General features: G+C 41.4%; 1 protein-coding gene across 1 annotated transcript in view; it reads left to right on the forward strand.

Annotated features, from left to right (window-relative positions):
- RERG (RAS like estrogen regulated growth inhibitor) overlaps window positions 1-18317 on the forward strand; it is a 612141-nt gene that overhangs the window by 414958 nt on the left and 178866 nt on the right. The window contains exon 3 of the mRNA XM_086938969.1: window positions 14634-14690. Within this exon, the coding sequence (XP_086795095.1) occupies window positions 14634-14690 (57 nt within the window). The remainder of the gene's footprint in view (window positions 1-14633; window positions 14691-18317) is intronic.

The following is an 18317-nucleotide window of genomic DNA, read 5'->3' on the forward strand; positions in this document are numbered from 1 at the left end:
TGGCCCATAAGTATCCAACAACTTTGACAATTACATAGATAGCTGATGTTTCCACTGTCAAGTTCTCTCATGGAAACTACATGTATGATATGCACTTCTCTTCAGACCTCTTTCAAGTTACCTAAATAGGTCTGTGGTGAGAGAAAGCAAAGATCTGGTCTCACAATTCTTATGAGACATTAGTGCTGTAGCCAAGACCTGGTGAGAGAACATTGCTCAATTATTGTAGATGAACAGAGCTGGTAAACTGGTACCTTTAGTACATATATACAGAAAGTCTGGACAGGTTTTCTATTTTTCCAGTCAAAGAGTAAATATTAAGGGTGAGCGGAACTCATGGAGTTACACTCTGTGGAATATCAAAGAGGTACATAAAAAAACACAGTGCCTCAATTTAGTGCCAGTCAACAGTGAAAAATCAACGCGAACAGCCAGGATGTAGTGCACAAGAGCACGCAACTATTCAAGTTGATTTTGTCTGCTTCTCGTGTAGAAAATCTACTTGACTGGCAGCAAATCCACTCAAAAAGAAGCCCTCTAACTGCAACTGCTCATGTTACAAAATGCCTCGAGGGGATGCCAAACCTCGCTCGCACTCACCAGATCACATTTCTGGAGACTCTTGGGGAAAAAATTCTGCCACCTGATTTGGTTTGAAATCCGCATTACAAGAGTTGTCAAATTGAGCCAACTCCGCGGGTAGAAAAGATCATTCTGCCCACCCATGGTAAATATCTTCTTTCAGTTTCTACAAACCTGTGTCATGGAATGTGGGCTTATCTTGGCATTTCTAGAGGCAAAGCCCAATCTGGTTGTCATAGATTGCTAGAAGCATGTTATATTATTCTGATTTGCACAATTATCACTCGAAGGGTATCCAGTCACTGTTGGGGGTTAGTTGAAGAGCCAGGTCTTCAGCCTCTTGTAGAACTCAACAAGTGAGGAGGAGATTCTGGTGTGTAAAGTGAGGTTGTTCTGTATTTTGGGCGTAATGAAGGAGAAGGAGGGCCACCCGTTCTGCTTTTGCAGATATGGTGATGTGTGTTGCACACACAGTGAGGCTGACCGTAAGTGTATGGTGGATCGGTGGAAGTGAAGGCGGAAATTGAGGTAAGCTTTTCCATTGTTGTGTAGTGCTTTGTATGCATGTGTGAGGAGTTTAATTGGCAGTGTTTGTGAATAGGTAACCAGTGGAGTTATCTGAGGTTTGGTGTGATGTCAATGCAATGTGGGAAATCCAGGATAAATCTAGCTGCAGCGTTCTGGATCGTCTGAAATTGGTGGTTGGCAATTCTGGCGTTGAGTACATTGCTGTAGTCTAGTCTTCCAGTAACTCAGGCTTGAGTGACAATATGTCTGTTGCCTAGCACAAACCAGTTGTGGGGCTACATCCCATCATTCCACTGGGTTTGGAGTCAAGCAGGCTAGCAAAACAAAAAAGAGTAAGGGAAAGATTGAGCTGCATGGTAGGCATCAATTGAAGCTCAGAAAGGGGCTGGGCACACCCCCCAGGCCATCCTGCTCATGAAAGAAAACCACCTATTCGCAACCAAGTCCTTGGTCTACTGTGTCAACACAGGGGATACATCAGCAGCCTTGTGACCCTGGATACTGGCAGAAAGGCCCCCTTACCTCAGGCTGGAAAACAACAACTTTGAAAAAAGTAATTTCCAAAATAGTAATATAGATTCTGACTTGTTAGATTTTAAGTTACTAATAAAAAATAGCCTTTGAATAATTTTTCTAGAAGCTCCAAAAATGAAATTAGCCACTCTAAGGCCCACATGCATCAAGCAAAAACCCGGGCGCAAACTGGCAGATTCGCAGAATCTGCCCCTTTGCGACCAGTATTTTTGCCTTTGGGATGCATCACCCAAATGCAAAAATCGCAATTTGAGAAATCTCAAATATAGCGATTACTTAATTGCGATTGCATTTAGAGTATAGTAAATTGCGATTCCCTGAATGCAATGCATGATGAAATCAAAAATAGCAATTTTGCAAATAGGGGTCGCAAATTACCATCAATTTGAACTTGATGGTAATTTGCAAAAACTTTGAAAAATACACACAAGTGCATTTTTCCAAAATTCATGGTTACACACACACACACATGCCCTTGGGGCATGTGTGTGCGCAACATGTGTTCACATTACAATTTCAGGGGTGCAACAGAGTGTCCTTTTGGCACCCTTGCACACTTGAAATTGCATGCACAAATTGCGAGTACCTACTGAGTACTCAGCTTGTAGGCCCATAGGAATGAATGTGAAGCCATTCCTTAATTGCTACTCGCAATTTGTGAGTCGCAATTAAGGAAGTGTTTTGGAATCACAATTTTTTTTGTGATTCCTACATGTATAGGCTTTTGGGATTCCTTAAATGCGATTCCTTAATAATCGCAATTAAGGAATGCATGTGCCCCTAAGTCACGTGCAGAAACCGGGAAAGACAATGGTGTAAATCATACACCAGTCAGGAGAAATTCCTCTATAAAGACACACTCGCCAAATATAAACTTTTGATTGTGCAGGAAAAAAGTAACTACTATGTTATTGAATCTGCGAAAAATTTCAACAAGCAGCTCTTCCAAGTAGTCATTAAATTATCAGGTTATACATCCTCTGCTGTCTCAGCCCCTTCACAGTCGCTGTGCGACTCCCTAGGCGAACTACTTTTATGAAAAAGTAAACAACATCTACTCAAAATTCGCAGCTCAGACCAATGTTGTTGACCAATCTCTGATAAATGGCCCCTCTGAACATTCACTAGCACAATTTGAAAACACAACACCGGAACACATTATCAATCTAATGTCCCCGGTAAATCAGGCTCAGCTAATGACCCTTGTCTGCCGGCTGTACTAATACCAGTTGCTGAACAGGTGGCATCTGTTCTAGCTATTATTTGTAATGCTATGTTTTCTTCAGGCATTTATCCCACTACCTGGAAGAAAACTATCCTAAAACCTCTATTAAAAAATTGAAATCAGGACCGGCTCTTACTAAAAACTACATGCCCATAGCCAGCCTGCCTTTTCCGGATAAAATCGTTGAAATGGTAATGAACATTCAACTCTCTAAATATATAGAAGACCATCATCTGCTAGATGATACTCAATTTGGCTTCTGCTGAGGGCACGGAACAGAAACTGCGCTTATTAATTCGTCGGAGGACATCAGAATCATTCTGGATCAGGTGGGACGGCAGTTCTTATTTTGTTGGACCTCTCAGCAGCTTTTGACATGGTCGATCATACCATCTTGATCGACCGTGTCACTAGAATGGGCGTTCAACAAAGGCACAAGACTTGCTGTCATCTTTTCTCACCTACCGTACTCAGTCAGTAAACTTTGAAACTTTCCATTCTGCCCAACTGGCCCTCCCATGTGGTGTTCCGCATGGTTCATCGCTAAGTCCGACTCTTTTTAACATTTATGTGTCATACTTAGCCAGAATCATTAAAACCCACCAGGATGGGCCTTACATCGTATGCCGATGATAAGCAATTGCTGCTGTCAATAAACAACAACGGTGAAAGGGTAGCAGCCAACTTCCAAGAGTGCATGGTGGCCATCAATAGTAGGATGGCCTGCAATTGCCTTAAGCTGAACTCTGACAAAATGGAGGTTATGACATTTGGCAAGCTATCCCCCATCTGGTCCCAGTCTTAGTGGCCCTCCTCATTGGCCCCTCCCCGATTCCAGCTACCAAGGTCAGGAACCTGGGCGTCATATTTTACAACAGGCTGACCTTTGCACCTCATGCCAACTCTGTGGTTTTGGCCTCAATCCATAAATTGCTAATGATAAAAAAGATTTTACCATTCCTCCCTCTGAATGCCGTAAAAACTCCTGCACAAAAATAATCAGTTGAGGCATTTTCCTCTTTCTAGAAAGAGAAAGTAACAAGTAGAAATAAAGATATTTCTCCTTGTTATGCCTCCCTGGGAAGGCGTAGCATTTTGGTGTATTCCCAGGTATACCAGTAATGGTAATCTTGAAATGCATCAAAATCCAAGGTTGTTGCATGGAAACATTCACACAATTTCCATGGAATGCCTCCCTGGGGCAGAGTACTGCAATGCAGTGATTTGCACTGTGTTGCGTTACTCTGGAAATATCAAGCTACTCATGGCAACTCAAAGTGGCCTTGCGTGGTTTGATAAATTACATTTTAGGGTTGAGTCGCTCATGCACCACATTGCGTAGTGCAAAAGCGATGCAGCCCTACATCAATATGGCCCCAATTTATAGGCCCTGTGTTCAGCAAGTATCATATAATATGGTCGTATAAGTAAATTAAATCTGCTTATTAGGTGCATACCAATTTTACTATGTTTAAAAGGGAAAACACGACCAGTTCACCACTGCTTAGCAGTACTAAAGTACGCAGAGTTCTATGGCAAACAAAAACTGTTTCAGCAAAAGATGACAAAGACATAGTGAAAGACAATGCAAAAGATGGTCATTTCCAACAATCACTCTATGTGTACACTTGATTTAGTATAACTAATTTTGCGAGTGTGGTGTAACTATGTAGCAAAGGTTGCCTATTCGAAAAAGACTTGAGGTGGGGGGAGAGAAATACAGTCCTGGCCAATGAGTCAAGTCAAAATTCGGGAACCGTCAAGAAAACGTTCTTAGGGTATCCGTTGGCTGATGGATTTCCTTAAAGTAAAACTGGCAATGGCGTGGCTGGGCGTAAGTGCTGCTCCTGTGTTTTGGCTGGGAGTGAGAGATTCATCTGCATCATATCTTTAATTGAAGATTAAAAGATGCATGTTTCATCTGATGTTGCTATCAGAGAGGCTAGTGTTTTGTTGACGTGCTTTGTTGATTCACAAAAACTGCTAGTTTACTCCTTTAGTTGATTGATGTGCTTTTTATTCTTAAAGAAACAGAGATATTTCTGAAAAGTTATGATATACAGCTTTCCAGGAGTTTTCTCGAAATCTGATATACAGCATTCAAGAAGTACTCACATGCCGCAGAATTTACACAGTGAACATTTATATGTGTGTGAGAGTGCTTAGCAAAGGCTCATTTGCATGTTCTCATTTTTTCTTGTTTTTTTTACGCATGGGGTCCGTAGAGTGGTTCTCCTCTTTCCAATTCTGGCTTTGCAGACACTTCTGCCTACGATAGGACGTAACCTTCAACTGAATCCAGGATGATAATGGAAATTCAAAGAATTTGTGACTGCCACTACACATGTGGCACATCTTACGATTTGAAAACATAGATTTATTCTTGCAAACCGTGGTGGCTCGCACAGGGAAAGCTGGGGCAGGGCTGGGTAGGGGGGCAGTGGAGTGTGATACACGATGGGAAAGTGGAGAGTAAATAAATTAATAAATAAAAGCACTTACTTTGCGCTCGCAGCATCGCCGAGTACCAGACGGAGTTAGAATAGGAAATCTGCCCTCCAACACTGTCTGGTACCTACTTTGAGGTTAAGTAGTCAGTAGCGTTACAATAGTAAATCTGCCCCAAAGTCATTGTCCATCACCTTCCCTCAGGTGTGTACTAAGCGGAATTAAAAGGAAAATCTGCCCCTCAGAAACTGTACATCACCTTCCCAGAGGTGAATTATCAGCAGAGTTAGAATAGAAAATCTGCCCTCAGTCACTGTCCATCACCTTCCCTGAGGTAAGTACCCAGCAGAGTTAGAATTGAAAATCTGCCCACCAAAAACTATACATCACCCAACCTGCGGTAAGTAGTCAACAGAGTTAAAATACTAAGCTGCCCCACAATCCCTGTTTAGTACCTTCCCTGATGTGTGTACTCAGCAGAGTTAGAATAGTAAATCTGCCCCTCACTCAATTTTCATCACCTTCCCTAACGTAAGTACATGGTTGATTTAGAATAGAACATTTGCCCCATAAACTGACTAGCATCTACCCTGAGGTAAATTCCTGGCAAAGTTAGATTAGAAATCTGCCTGCCCCAGAGCCTGTCCATCACTACCCTGAGGGAAGTACCTGGCAGAGTTATAATAGAAAATCTGCTCCCAGACACTATCCAGCACTTACCTTGAGGTAAGACGTCAGAGGAGTTAGAATAGTGAATCTGCCTCTCAGTCACTTGTCAGCACCAGCCGCAGCCTGAGCAGGTAAAAGCGGTGGTGCGGGTAGGGGGGTGGGGGGGGATTTCGACAGACGATGAAGAGTGAAAATAAATAAATAATTAATTTGCCCTGGTCACTATCCGTCGAAATCCCCCCTCACCTGGTCCCACTGCTCCACCGCTCCTACCTGTACAGGCCACAGCTGGTCAGCACCTTCCTGAGTTATTTTTACTAAATCTACCCCCCACACACTGTCCATCATCTAATCTGAGGTAAATACTCAGCAGTGTTACAATAGTCAATATGCCCTCAGCCACTGTCCATCAATTTCCCTGAGGAAAGTACCTGGCAGTGTTAGTTTACAAAATCTGCCCCCAGACACAGTTCAGCACCTACTCTGTGACAAATATTTGGGGGAGATAGAATATTAATATTGCTCCCAATAACACTGTCCAGCACCTTCCCCGAGGAAACTACCAGTCAGAGTTAAAAAAAGAAAAATTGCCCTCGCAGACCATGTGCAGCATTTTGCCTTTTTAACACTCAGTAAATATAAGGCCTGCACACCTAAAGGATCTATAGTGATCAAATTCTAAAACTAGTTTCAACCAATGAGGGCGCTAACCTGCTGAGGGGTATGCCCACTACCCTAAATTGTGAACTGCTCTGTCGAGGCCTGGAAACATCCAGGTGTGCAGGGTGCTCTACCTGATGCCCCTAAGATTTCTAATACAATGTACCTTGTTTGAGAAAATTCATGTCAAATGGGATGATGCCAATTTCATCATGTCAAATCAGCAATCAAAGACCAAAGACATTTAGTTCATGTATTTAGAACACAAATTAACAACTGATTACTCATAACATTAAAGACATGTTAGAGAAATAATCACATAAGAAAACCTGATTATAGTGAGTAACCAATATATACAATGTAACAACCCAATGCATTTCGGGTTTCAAGGAACCCTTCTTCAGGGGTTAATGTATAATTGCAGTTTCAAAATCAATTCTTCTTGACTTTAGGATCCGTGGCTGGACACTACAATGTAAATGATTAAAGACTGAGCTTGAGACGTTGACAAGAAAAATGAATGATAATACACCCAGAAAATATGTAGAATTTGCACATATTTTTAAAGGAAGCAAGAGGGAACAGAGAAAAAAGGGAGAAAAAGAAAAAAGGAAAGAAAGAAGAAGGAACCAACGTAAACTTGTGTAGTCAGGAAAAGAAACAGTCCCGTGATATATATGATGGTGATGTTAAATAGTCCCCTGTGTCAAGCTGAAGGCTCAGTGAAGCGAAACATCATGCCACACCCGGTGCGGTATATGATAAGCTGTGAATGGCTATTGTCCGCCCAACGTACTCACAAGATTTATCAGTGCTGAGTGCTGTAAGATATATGTACCATCTAAAAGATGGGCATGCTCACTGTCTCAACGATGGCGAGTTCTGATATTCTGAAAAGACACCATCTAATCGTTTACTCCCATTCTAATCTGACAACCCTGGGTGGAACTTATAGAGAATTCCTTCATTAGACAAGTCTTACCCGCTTAAAACGGAAGTACAATCAGTGGAGATGCCTTGGACGGCGTTCTCATGTATCGGGCTGTAAACAAAGTACGAGCGTATGTGAGGCGTTATACAAAAATATTGAGTGCTACCGTTTCAGCTTCCCCCCATGTGAAACTGTCCCTCCATTTTACCCATCTTCTGAGTCGTGTGTGGCCCAAAATTACTTCCGTAGCCAATGTGCCCGGTAGACCTGCTCCTGATTGTGCTTGTAAATGTACTAGAGGATAGAAAAGGCAAATCTCCTTAAGTGTAAGAATCTGCCCTGCGGTTGATGCTAAGTACTAAACACGAGATCGTGTCGGCACATACCTCGCTTCCCCGTGTACAAACCCTGTGCGTGCCGTCTTCCGCCACAGATGTCCTTCCGGTGTAAACATCCGGTTCGTGCCGCGGCCGCGTTTTAAGTGCCGCGGATTCAATAAACTTTATTAAACACATTAAACTAACCCTAATCTCAGACAGTGCAAAGGGAAATATCGGGATACCTATCCTTCAGTTATGTGACGATGACAAAAATGTGGAGTTTTTCGAAAAGGTGTAAGGAGAAAGTTAGAGTTAAGTCCAGAAAGAACGATAGGTAATATGTGCTAACAATATGTCATCAACTGTCGCATGTGAATAACAAGTAAAAATAGAAAATAACAATGTTAAAAAATCATGTAGTCAGTGCGGATGCTGCACGAACAAAGGTAAGCATAATACTTGACGGTCATTGCACTTGCCCTGTAATCATATTTATGTGCCTGATCAAAATGACTCTAATTACAGGAAACTAAGCATGGGCTGAAAATTCGTTCCGCTCGCAGAATTTGCGGATTTTCCGCGATTTCGCGATCCGCGAATCTCACGAAATCACTGTAAAATCAGCGAATCAGCGGGATGAATTTTCAGCCAAGCACTTACAGGGTTACAGCAGCAGGTGCAAAAGTTGAAGCTAATTTTTTGTAACCTTTTACAAAAGGGTTACAAAGAAATTAACTTCAACTTGGGCACCTGCTGCTGTAAGCCTGTAAGTGCTTCCTGGCGCCTCGTTGCCTACTTGCAACTATTCTCTGACCCTGCTCTTACCCTTGAAACAGGGTCAGAGAATAGTTACAAGTAGGCAATGAGGCACCTGTCACGAAAATTAAACCTCAACAGGAAGCACTGACAGATATAAAAACAAGCATTTGCAATGCAATAGGTTTCGCATCAGGAAAGTTTGAGCTATTGGTCTTGTAAATGACAATTTATTTTATTTATGTGTTGGTTTTGAAAATAGCTAAATTAATAGCTTTGTCATTTACAATGCCAATAGTTATAACTTTCTTAAATGTGACCCCTGTAGCATTTGTAATGCAACATGTTTTGTATTTACGTGACTAAGATGTATTGATAATACAAATTACAATGGCTTTTAATTTTTTTAAATAATTAATACTTAAATAAAAGTGATTTAATTTATAATGGAAATAGCTTAAACTTTTGTAAATAACTTTTGTGAAGATTATGTTCAGTGTATTTTATTGTGACGAAAATCCAAGAACAGAAGTGAAATATTAACATCTTTTTGTGACATTTGTAATAAAGCTTGAAACATTGAGAGAACATATTTGAACCAGCTGTTGTTGAATGGTTGCTCAGATTGATGCTGGGGTGGCGCTGAGTGTTGCTATAGTGGTGCTGAGTGGTGCTGTGGTGATGCTGAGTGATGCTGTGGTGGTGCTGAGTGATGCTGTGGTGGTGCTGAGTGATGCTGTGGTGGTGCTGAGTGATGCTGTGGTGGTGCTGAGTGATGCTGTGGTGGTGCTGAGTGATAAAGTGGTGGCGCTGAGTGATAATGTGGTGGTGCTGAGTGATGCTGGGGTAGCGCTGAGTGATGATGTAATGATGCAGAGGGCAGAAAGGCACAAAAAGCAGTCTAGCAAAGGACAGAAGGGCAGAAAAACAAGGGAAAAACAAGTCTAACAGAGGGCAGAAGGGCACAAAAACGAGTATAACAGAGGGCAGAAGGGCAGAAAAACAAGGGACTAACAGAGGGCAGAATGGCACAAAAAACGATTCTTACAGAGGGGAGAAGGGCAGAAAAACAAGGGAAAAATGAGTCTAACAGAGGGCAGAAGGGCACAAAAAACGAGTCTAACAGGGGGCAGAAGGGCAGAAAAACAAGGGAAAAACGAGTCTAACAGGGGGCAGAAGGGAAGAAAAACAAGGGAAAAACGAGTATCAGAGGGTACAAAAAACGAGTCTAACAGGGGGCAGAATGAATCCCGCCCTGCGTGTTTGTCCACGAATATGCCACCATTTTGTGCAATACCTCTACTCAACTGGAGTACTTTCTACTGTCTAATCAGTAAGTACTCCCTCGTTGGCTAAATGTATAGGGGTAGATTTACAATAACTGGCGCATCCCCAGGGATGCGACAGTTATTGTGCGCCGCAGCTCTGCCACCCACGGTCCGCCGCATTTACAATGATGCGCACCATGTGGCAAAAACAGCACAGATGCGTCACGCATCTGTGCCGTAAAAGCAGCACATTGCTGGAGCTGCATCGTAAGCGCGACGCAGCTCCAGCAATGCTCTGGGGGGCCCTATCTCCCCAATGATGCGTCAAGCCTTGCATCTGCTTCAAGCAGGCGCAGGGTTTTGACGCAGCATTGGCCTAAAAGTGACTGAGTGAAATCTTGTAGATTTCACTCAGCCACTTTTAGGAGGCATTCCTGCGCAGGAACGCCCTTCCCTGCGCCGGAACACCTCCTGATGGCGCAGGGCTTTACAACGTGACGCATCTCTCAGATGCGTCACATTGTTAATAGCCAGCACCATGGCGTATCTTTTGTGCCGCCGCTGCGTCACAAAAGTGGAAGAGGCGCAAGCGGCTTGTAAATCTGTCCCATAGTGCTTTTACTACACTGTAGCTGCGTAAAGGGCCAGAAGATGTGTCTCCAGTGACCATGTGTGCCTGTGCATGTGTAACAGGCACACATGGTCACTGGAGAAATATCTTCTGGCCCTTAACGCAGCTGCAGTGTAGTAAAAGCACTATACATTTACCCAATGAGGGAGCACTTACTGGATTAGCCAGTAGAAAGTACTCCAGGGCAAATCGCAAAATAATCTGCGATTTCGCTGAAAAATTCGCGAATTCGCATAATTTTTTGCGATTTCGCGGGGAGATCTGCGAATCCGCAGAACGCGAATTCGCAAATTTGGCCCATGCTCACAGGAAACACAGTAACTCATACTGATGTTTCCAGGCCTCGACAGAGCCTTTTTATCACTATCAGGAGTGGTAAGTTTAAATATAAATATGAACTTGCTATTTTTCCCATGCTGTTTTACATTTATAGTCATGTAATTACATGTATAGTCATTTAATTAAATGCTAGTTAATACTGCTTTACCTTTTTTGCAAGTATTGTGTGAAATTGATTTCTTTAAAATGTGTCCACTTATGTTGAAAACGCTCTGTTGAATATAAAATGTTTACATTAACAAAAAAAAGTTCAGAGAACAGAATGTCATCATTCTCTCCATCATTTGTTCGCTGTAACACTTTTCGCCTTAAATGAGATGGGTATGCCCAGTCGTGGGTCCCTTGCTCACTGTGCCACTGGATTCAAGTTAGCCTGGCTGATGAAGGGTGACATATCCTGAAACCGTTCCCAGGAAGCTAGTTTCCTCTCCAGGGACGACCTGGCTTGGCTGATCGGTCTGGACTGTTCCCATGAGGCACAGGGTCAAGACTGATTCGCAACTTGGGTAGCAAAGTGGGAAAAAGAACGCTGGATTTAATCCAAATCTTTTGACTGGGGGAGAATGTTTGTATTGTCAGCATTCCCTTCATCATTTGTTTGATATAACACTTTTTGCCCTAAGTGGAATGTGTATGCCCAGATGTGGGTCCCTTTGCTCACTATGCCACGGAATTTAAGCTTTGCCCACTACGCCACACCAGTTTGGACCCAGCCACATAGTCTGGGGCATACCTAGGTATCACCTAACATTTGCTATGACAAAACAGGCCCATGTGAAGTAAATTAAGTTCCTGTGCCTACCCCAACAGTTTTTCTGCCATGGGAATAAAACACATTTCCACACCCAAGGAATTAATTCTGCTCTGGGAGCAGATTTCACACCTCATCAAGGTTAACCCTTTCTGGGGTACTGCTTTAGAGCTAATGCTAATTAGCTTCCAGGGCCGACAGGCAAGGGAAAAGGTAACTTTTTAAAGCTTACTTTTCATGATATTTTTATAAATTCAACTTCACCACTTAATTGAGTTTTGTTAACTAAACTATTAAAAATAGTGGTTTCATTATTTTTGTAGCTGGTTCCATTCTTGTGATATAGTAATAGTATTTTTAATCTGTACTCTGTAATATAGGTTGGCTTACCACACTGAAAATAGCTTTTTTAACCTTGTCACTCTAGCGATATGTTAATTAAAATTTTCTACATGTCCCACTTGTAAATACCATCCATCGTTCCTTGTGAGCTACAAGGCCTACTTTGGGGTGACTAATTATTATTTAAAAGGGAGGTCTTTACGTGTGAAAAGGTTGATGTCTACAGGCTGCACTGCAGGTTTTGAACTACAGCAGTTAGTCTAGACAGAGTAGGCCTGAAGCTAGGTTTGCACTGCCTCTGTAGTGGATGGCAAGATAGGTGGTGCAGTCCATGTGGCATCTAACGTCCAGGCATTGGAAGCACCATCTTCCAGGGCCCTACAGGATAGTTAAATGTGCTAATCAGGAATAATCCAATTTAACCATCCATACTAATATTATAAAGAGAGAGCCCAAACCTTTGAGGCGGGTAATCTCAGGAACCACAGCACCAATCACAACACCCAATACAGCGTTGGAAAGGGCAGTTGCAGCAGAAGGACATAGGCTATGCAGACGCCCACCATATACATTTAACCACATCGCCGCTGCACCAATTCCCCCCCGGTGCTGAACTTTTCAGATTTACAGCATTTTATGACGAGCTGGGCTCGTCATCAGTGTGCGAGGAGGCTACACCATGACGAGCCCAGCTCGTCATGAGTGTGGAAGGGGTTAAAAGGTAAAAGAACCGTGCCAGCAAAGTAGTCCCTTGTGGGCGTGTCTGCATTGTGCTGTGGGCGTGTGCTGGGGGTGTGACAAACGCTGGGGGCATGTGGTACGTTCCGCCCTTCATGCCATGTCTCATATTGTGTGCTAATCCCACCCTGCTCCCTTTAAATTCCCCTGCACCCCGTAATCATAACCCACCCTTACTCCTTAAAATACCCCAACACCCTAAGCACTAAGCTATCTTAACCCTATAAATATACCCTGTACCCCAAAACCCAAACCTATCCCTAAACCCTAAAAATACCCCTGTACCCCAAAACCCAAACCTAGCCCTGAACCCTATAAATACCCCTGTACCTCAAAACTCAAACGTACCCCTGAACCCTAAAAATACCCCTGTACCCCAAAACCAAACCTAGCCCTGAACCCTAAACATACCACTGTACCCCCAAACCCAAACCTACACTTGAACCCTAAAATACCCCTGTACCCCAAAACCTAAACCTAGCCCTGAACCCTTAAAATACCCCTGCACCCCGAAACCCAAACCTACCCCTGAACCCTAAAAATACCCCTGTACCCCAAAACCCAAACCTAGCCCTGAACCCTAAAAATAACCCTGAACCCCAAAACCCAAACCTACCCCTCAACCCTGAAAATACCTCTGTACCCCAAACCTTGCCCTGGACCCTAAAAATACCCCTGTACCCATAAACCCATACCTAAACCCTAAAACTACCACTGTACCCCATAACCCAAAACTATATCTGAACCCTTAAAATATCCAAATAACCCAAAACATACACCCTGCACCCCAAAACATATACCCCTATACCCATACTTACCTTATCCAAACATTAAAAAACATGTTTTTACCATTCATGCATTTACAACTAATTTCGTTGTAAATGTATGTGTGGTAAAAGCATATAAAATGTAATGCCATGCGTTATAATGGTATTGCGGAGTTATGGTACTTTCGTAATGAAAGTATGCGGAGTGATGGTATGCGGAAAGAAAGTTGCGGAATAATGGGTGTTTAACCTCCCCCGGTAAGTACATTGGTGGCACGGCGGCCCACATCTCTAGCAACATACTCATATTTTTTCAGCAGCACCCATTTGAAAAATGCACAGGTCTTTTTTATTGATGGCCAGCACCGACATACACTTTTAGACACACCTCCCGCCACAAGTTCTAGAATTGCGAACTTTATAGCTGGGGAGCTACGTTCGAATCTCGGCATCAGCTCAACATCATGTGATTCCAGGCAAATCGCTTTGACTCCCTGTGCCTACTACAAATGATTGTGTTCTTCTGTAATGTATATTGTGCTTATGCCATGTTGTAGAGTTCGCGCTATATAATATTGCAAGGAAAAATAAAGTAGGGAAACTTGAGTTCACACACTACTGAACGCGCACTCTTAAGTGCATCAGCAGTGCACTGTGAATTGGAGCGTTTCACTGGCCTGTCACAGATAAGAAATGCTATCAAAACGAAATCCTACAAAACAATATACTACTGGCCGGCAGCAATTCATACCCGGACAACGTCGGGACGGGCTGCTAGTGTTTAATAAGGGTGTGCAGGCACTTTACTCCAGGTTAACAGAGTAAGGTACATAGAGTTCTAAAACCTGGAAATTTGGGACCAGTGAAGAGAGACTAAACTGGGGTGACTAAGCAGAAATGATGGATTTCTACAGGCTCAATCTGTCAGTAATGGTGAAACTAAGCTAGTGTAAACGCTTGTTGACTTACTACATAAAAGGCAACTAAGGTACTCTCAACATGACAAAACTTTATACTAAACATTACATTTTGCAATAGATGTTCCTACCTTTTTAGTATTTGTATAAAATGTTGATCAATATTTTCGGCTGTCACATATGTAGCTGGGCATGTATTTAAATTCAATATTTTGTTTTATCCTTAGCTCTTGCTGTAAGATTTCTGACAAAGCGATTTATCTGGGAATATGACCCCACTTTAGGTAAGTGATACTCTACTGCTAACCTTTCACCCATGAAGCCTTTATCTGAAAGTATTCTTTTCTGCAAATGGCTGCTATGGAAGCCTGTGCTTGTCCAGTGATCCAAAGTATTACTGCAATTAAACTTGAACAAAAGTTTTTTTTAAATGCATGTGTTTTGCTCGCAATTCCATTACCTGTTCCTTAAGTAACATATTCTAGGGTGTCTGTCACATATGAAGTAAAAGAACCACACTCATGTTCTAATGCAGAAAGTAAATTTTTGAATGGTTCTCTGTGCACACTTTCTTGTGTAATAATCAACAAGACTAATCCAAGTTCATTTAGTGCTGCTCCATCCATTGCACTTTGTCAGAGTGCCCTAAATCATAAGTAAATGATGGTCTGGTTAGGAAAATCCTTCCCTGAACAATGTGCGCACTTGTTACAGGGAACAGAAAGAGTTCCTTATCAATACTTCAAGTGACGTTGACTTCAAAAACAATCATAAACCATCTTGTCAATTAGTCAAATCTTCTTTATTTTAGGAAGTTATTCAATTGTTCAAATCTACTCCAATCCACTCAACATTCTGTGGACATCAAATGAAATTTTCAATCCATAAATTCAATCACCCAATGCATTTTGGGTCACTCCATGGACCCTCCTTCAGGGGTCTATAGCAATGATAAACAAGAAGCTAATAAACCAAAATTGTCTAAATACATAAATACATATGTTACGCATTAAACGTTCAAGGCTGATCAACTAACAAGCATACACAGTTAATGTCTCCTCTATATGGCTATACCACATAAACAATCCCACTAGGTCGCCCTGTTCAATCACAGTAATAACAATACTGCCTATCTGATTTCCTATTTAAAATGACGAAGGTTAGCCTGCGGCAAAATAGTACAAGCATCTGAATCATTATTTGCATTGAACCCAAAGCGAATAAAAAGAACGTTATAGGGTTTCTGTTAAGAAAACGCTCGTGAAATCTACAGAAGCTAACTGTTCCAACTGTACGTGTGCATGTTACTGTCTCGTGAGTCAATGTTCAGCACAGTAAACACGCGCTCGATACTCCACTCTCATTATGCCCGTTAACCAAAGGACTTAATAGTTCATACAAACACACCCTTTTGTAATTCGTTGAAACAAACATATAAAGCCTCAAGTATTTCCCCATCGTTATCCACGTGGTTCAGAGAAAAACTCTCTACCGCAGCGGTTGTGTACTAAAGATTGACTATGCATTGCCAGCGGAGAAACCGCATGAACTTACTTGAGATTAAAAATTTTTATCTTTTCACGATCCGTGAGCTGAAACCGCCTGCTTAGCAGAGTTCAAACATTCTTCCTGTGTACGTTACACGTGATAAGCACCGTGACTAAGTCACGTGTCTACCTGGCGCGCTGAAATTTAAAGGGGCCCGTTGTAATAATGCTGAACTAGTGGATTAAAGTAACAACAGTGAAAAATAAGGACAGTGGAAAAAAAACGCATTATGTTCCTAAGGTGCTCTGCCTGCGTATATTACATCAAGTCGATATGCACACCTAATGGATACTCAAGACTGAATTAAAATGAGTCTAACATCAGATCTATGCTCGTCATGCATGAGATGACAATATTAACATCATATATACATAAACATTAAAAAATGATTGAAGGGCCTGAACGTCAAAAATCAAAAACATAATTCAAAGAAAACATGATAGTTCAATACAGTTGTTCAACCTGAATAGTTGTAAAGTGTTCATTTTTTTAATCCATAAAAATTCCGATCTCAGCAGCTGTTTATGTGGATAGATGCCTGGGCAGATCTTCAAAGATTCCAATATGGTGAATATCAATTGGGACACATTATGTCCTGTTTCTAACCAATGCATGACCACCGTTGATTTTTCATTCTTCAGCCTTATGTTACTTTTATGTTCCGTTATTCGTATTTTGATTTTCCTTTCAGTGATACCAACATACATTTTGCCGCAAGGGCACTTAATAGCATATACCACATTTTTAGAATCACAGGTACTAGTGTGTTTTAGGTCAATTTTGAAGCCTTTTGAAGGATGTATCAATTCTTTGCCTTTAATGACATTATTGCAGTGCGTGCAATTTCTGCAAATTTGCATACCTTTGAATTTAGTGGGTGGTTCTTTGATGGCTTTCTCAGATAACAGTTCCTTTAAATTCCTTGAACGTTGAAACACAAAAATCATTTTATGTTTGGTGATACATCTTAGGTATATTTTGTTCTCAATCAGATGCCAGTGTTTCTTGATGATATTTTTTATTTTATTTGCTTCAGTTGAATGCTTCAAGATGCATATGTTGAAATTTTCATCAGCTTTAATTTTCTTTGTAAGCAGAGGTGATCTTTCAATATGTGGTACTTTATAAATCGATTCACTTATTAGTGCTGTGGGATATCCTCTCTGTGTGAACCTATCAGCATTGGTATTTTTTGGTTTGCATGGCTTCCTCTTCTGTATTTGTGATTCTTTTGAATCTCAAAAACTGCAAAAACGGCAGATGTCTCTTCAATGACTGCTGGTGAAAACTTTTAAAATGGAGACAGTTGTTCCGATCCGTGGGTTTTGTGTGCACATTGGTTTTAATTTTGTTACCTTCAATTTGTACCAGGACATCCAGAAAGCGATGCTTTTTGTGTTGATTGTATGGGTGAATGTTATGTGATTAAGGTGCTCATTAAAAATATGAATGTTTTCGGTGAGTTCTTTTTCTTCTCCTTTCCAAATTATGAAGATATTGTCTATGTATCTTTTAAACAACACCAGATTGTTGCTCCATGTTGCTTCCTTAAGAATATTATTGTACTCAAATTTGGACATAAACATGTTTGCGTAGGCTGGGGCTACCGCAAAGTCCATAGACGTACCAGTACATTGGGCATAGAAGTTGCCGTCCCATTGAAAATAGCTGTGAAACAATGCAAAATGCATAAATTCCAAAAGGAAAATCTTATTGGCTCATGAACATTCATTCTTAAGTAAAAACCATTCAAAAGCTTCAAGTCCCTCATTGTGAGGGATTGAGGTGTATAAAGAGGTTACATAGATGGTGCATAACCACCAATCTGTCATTCCTTCTTTCGGTAGTGTTTCCAAAACATTTTTAAAAAGAAGTGGTATCTTTGATGTAGGTAATCCAGTTCTGTACCATTGGCTGAAAAATATAGTCCAAGTATCGACCTAACGGTTCTGAGATGAATCCACATGCTGACACTAGGGTCTAACATGTGGTGATACTAAACTTTTATGAACTTTAGGTAACATATAAAATTGAGGACGTCTTGGATGTTCACTGTTTAAAAAACGATACATTTTGTGGTTGATCCAACCAATCTCTAAAGCTTTATTGAGGATTTGTCTGTGGATCGTTTGAAATTCTATGGTTGGATCTTTCTCAAGCTTCATATAAACACCTTGATCTTGAACATGATTGGCCCTCTGTTCAGGTAGAATTCAGTATTCATGACGACTAATGCGCCGCCTTTGTCTGCCTTTTGAAAAGTGTGATCAGGATTTCTGGCCATGTCTTGAAAAATGTTCCATTCCTTTTTAGTGAAAGTAATTCTTTTGGGTTTGCCAAACTTAATTTTGTTGCAATCTGTC

Source organism: Lissotriton vulgaris, chromosome 1_1 (genome assembly GCF_964263255.1).
Source record: "Lissotriton vulgaris chromosome 1_1, aLisVul1.2, whole genome shotgun sequence".
Taxonomy (NCBI): domain Eukaryota; kingdom Metazoa; phylum Chordata; class Amphibia; order Caudata; family Salamandridae; genus Lissotriton; species Lissotriton vulgaris.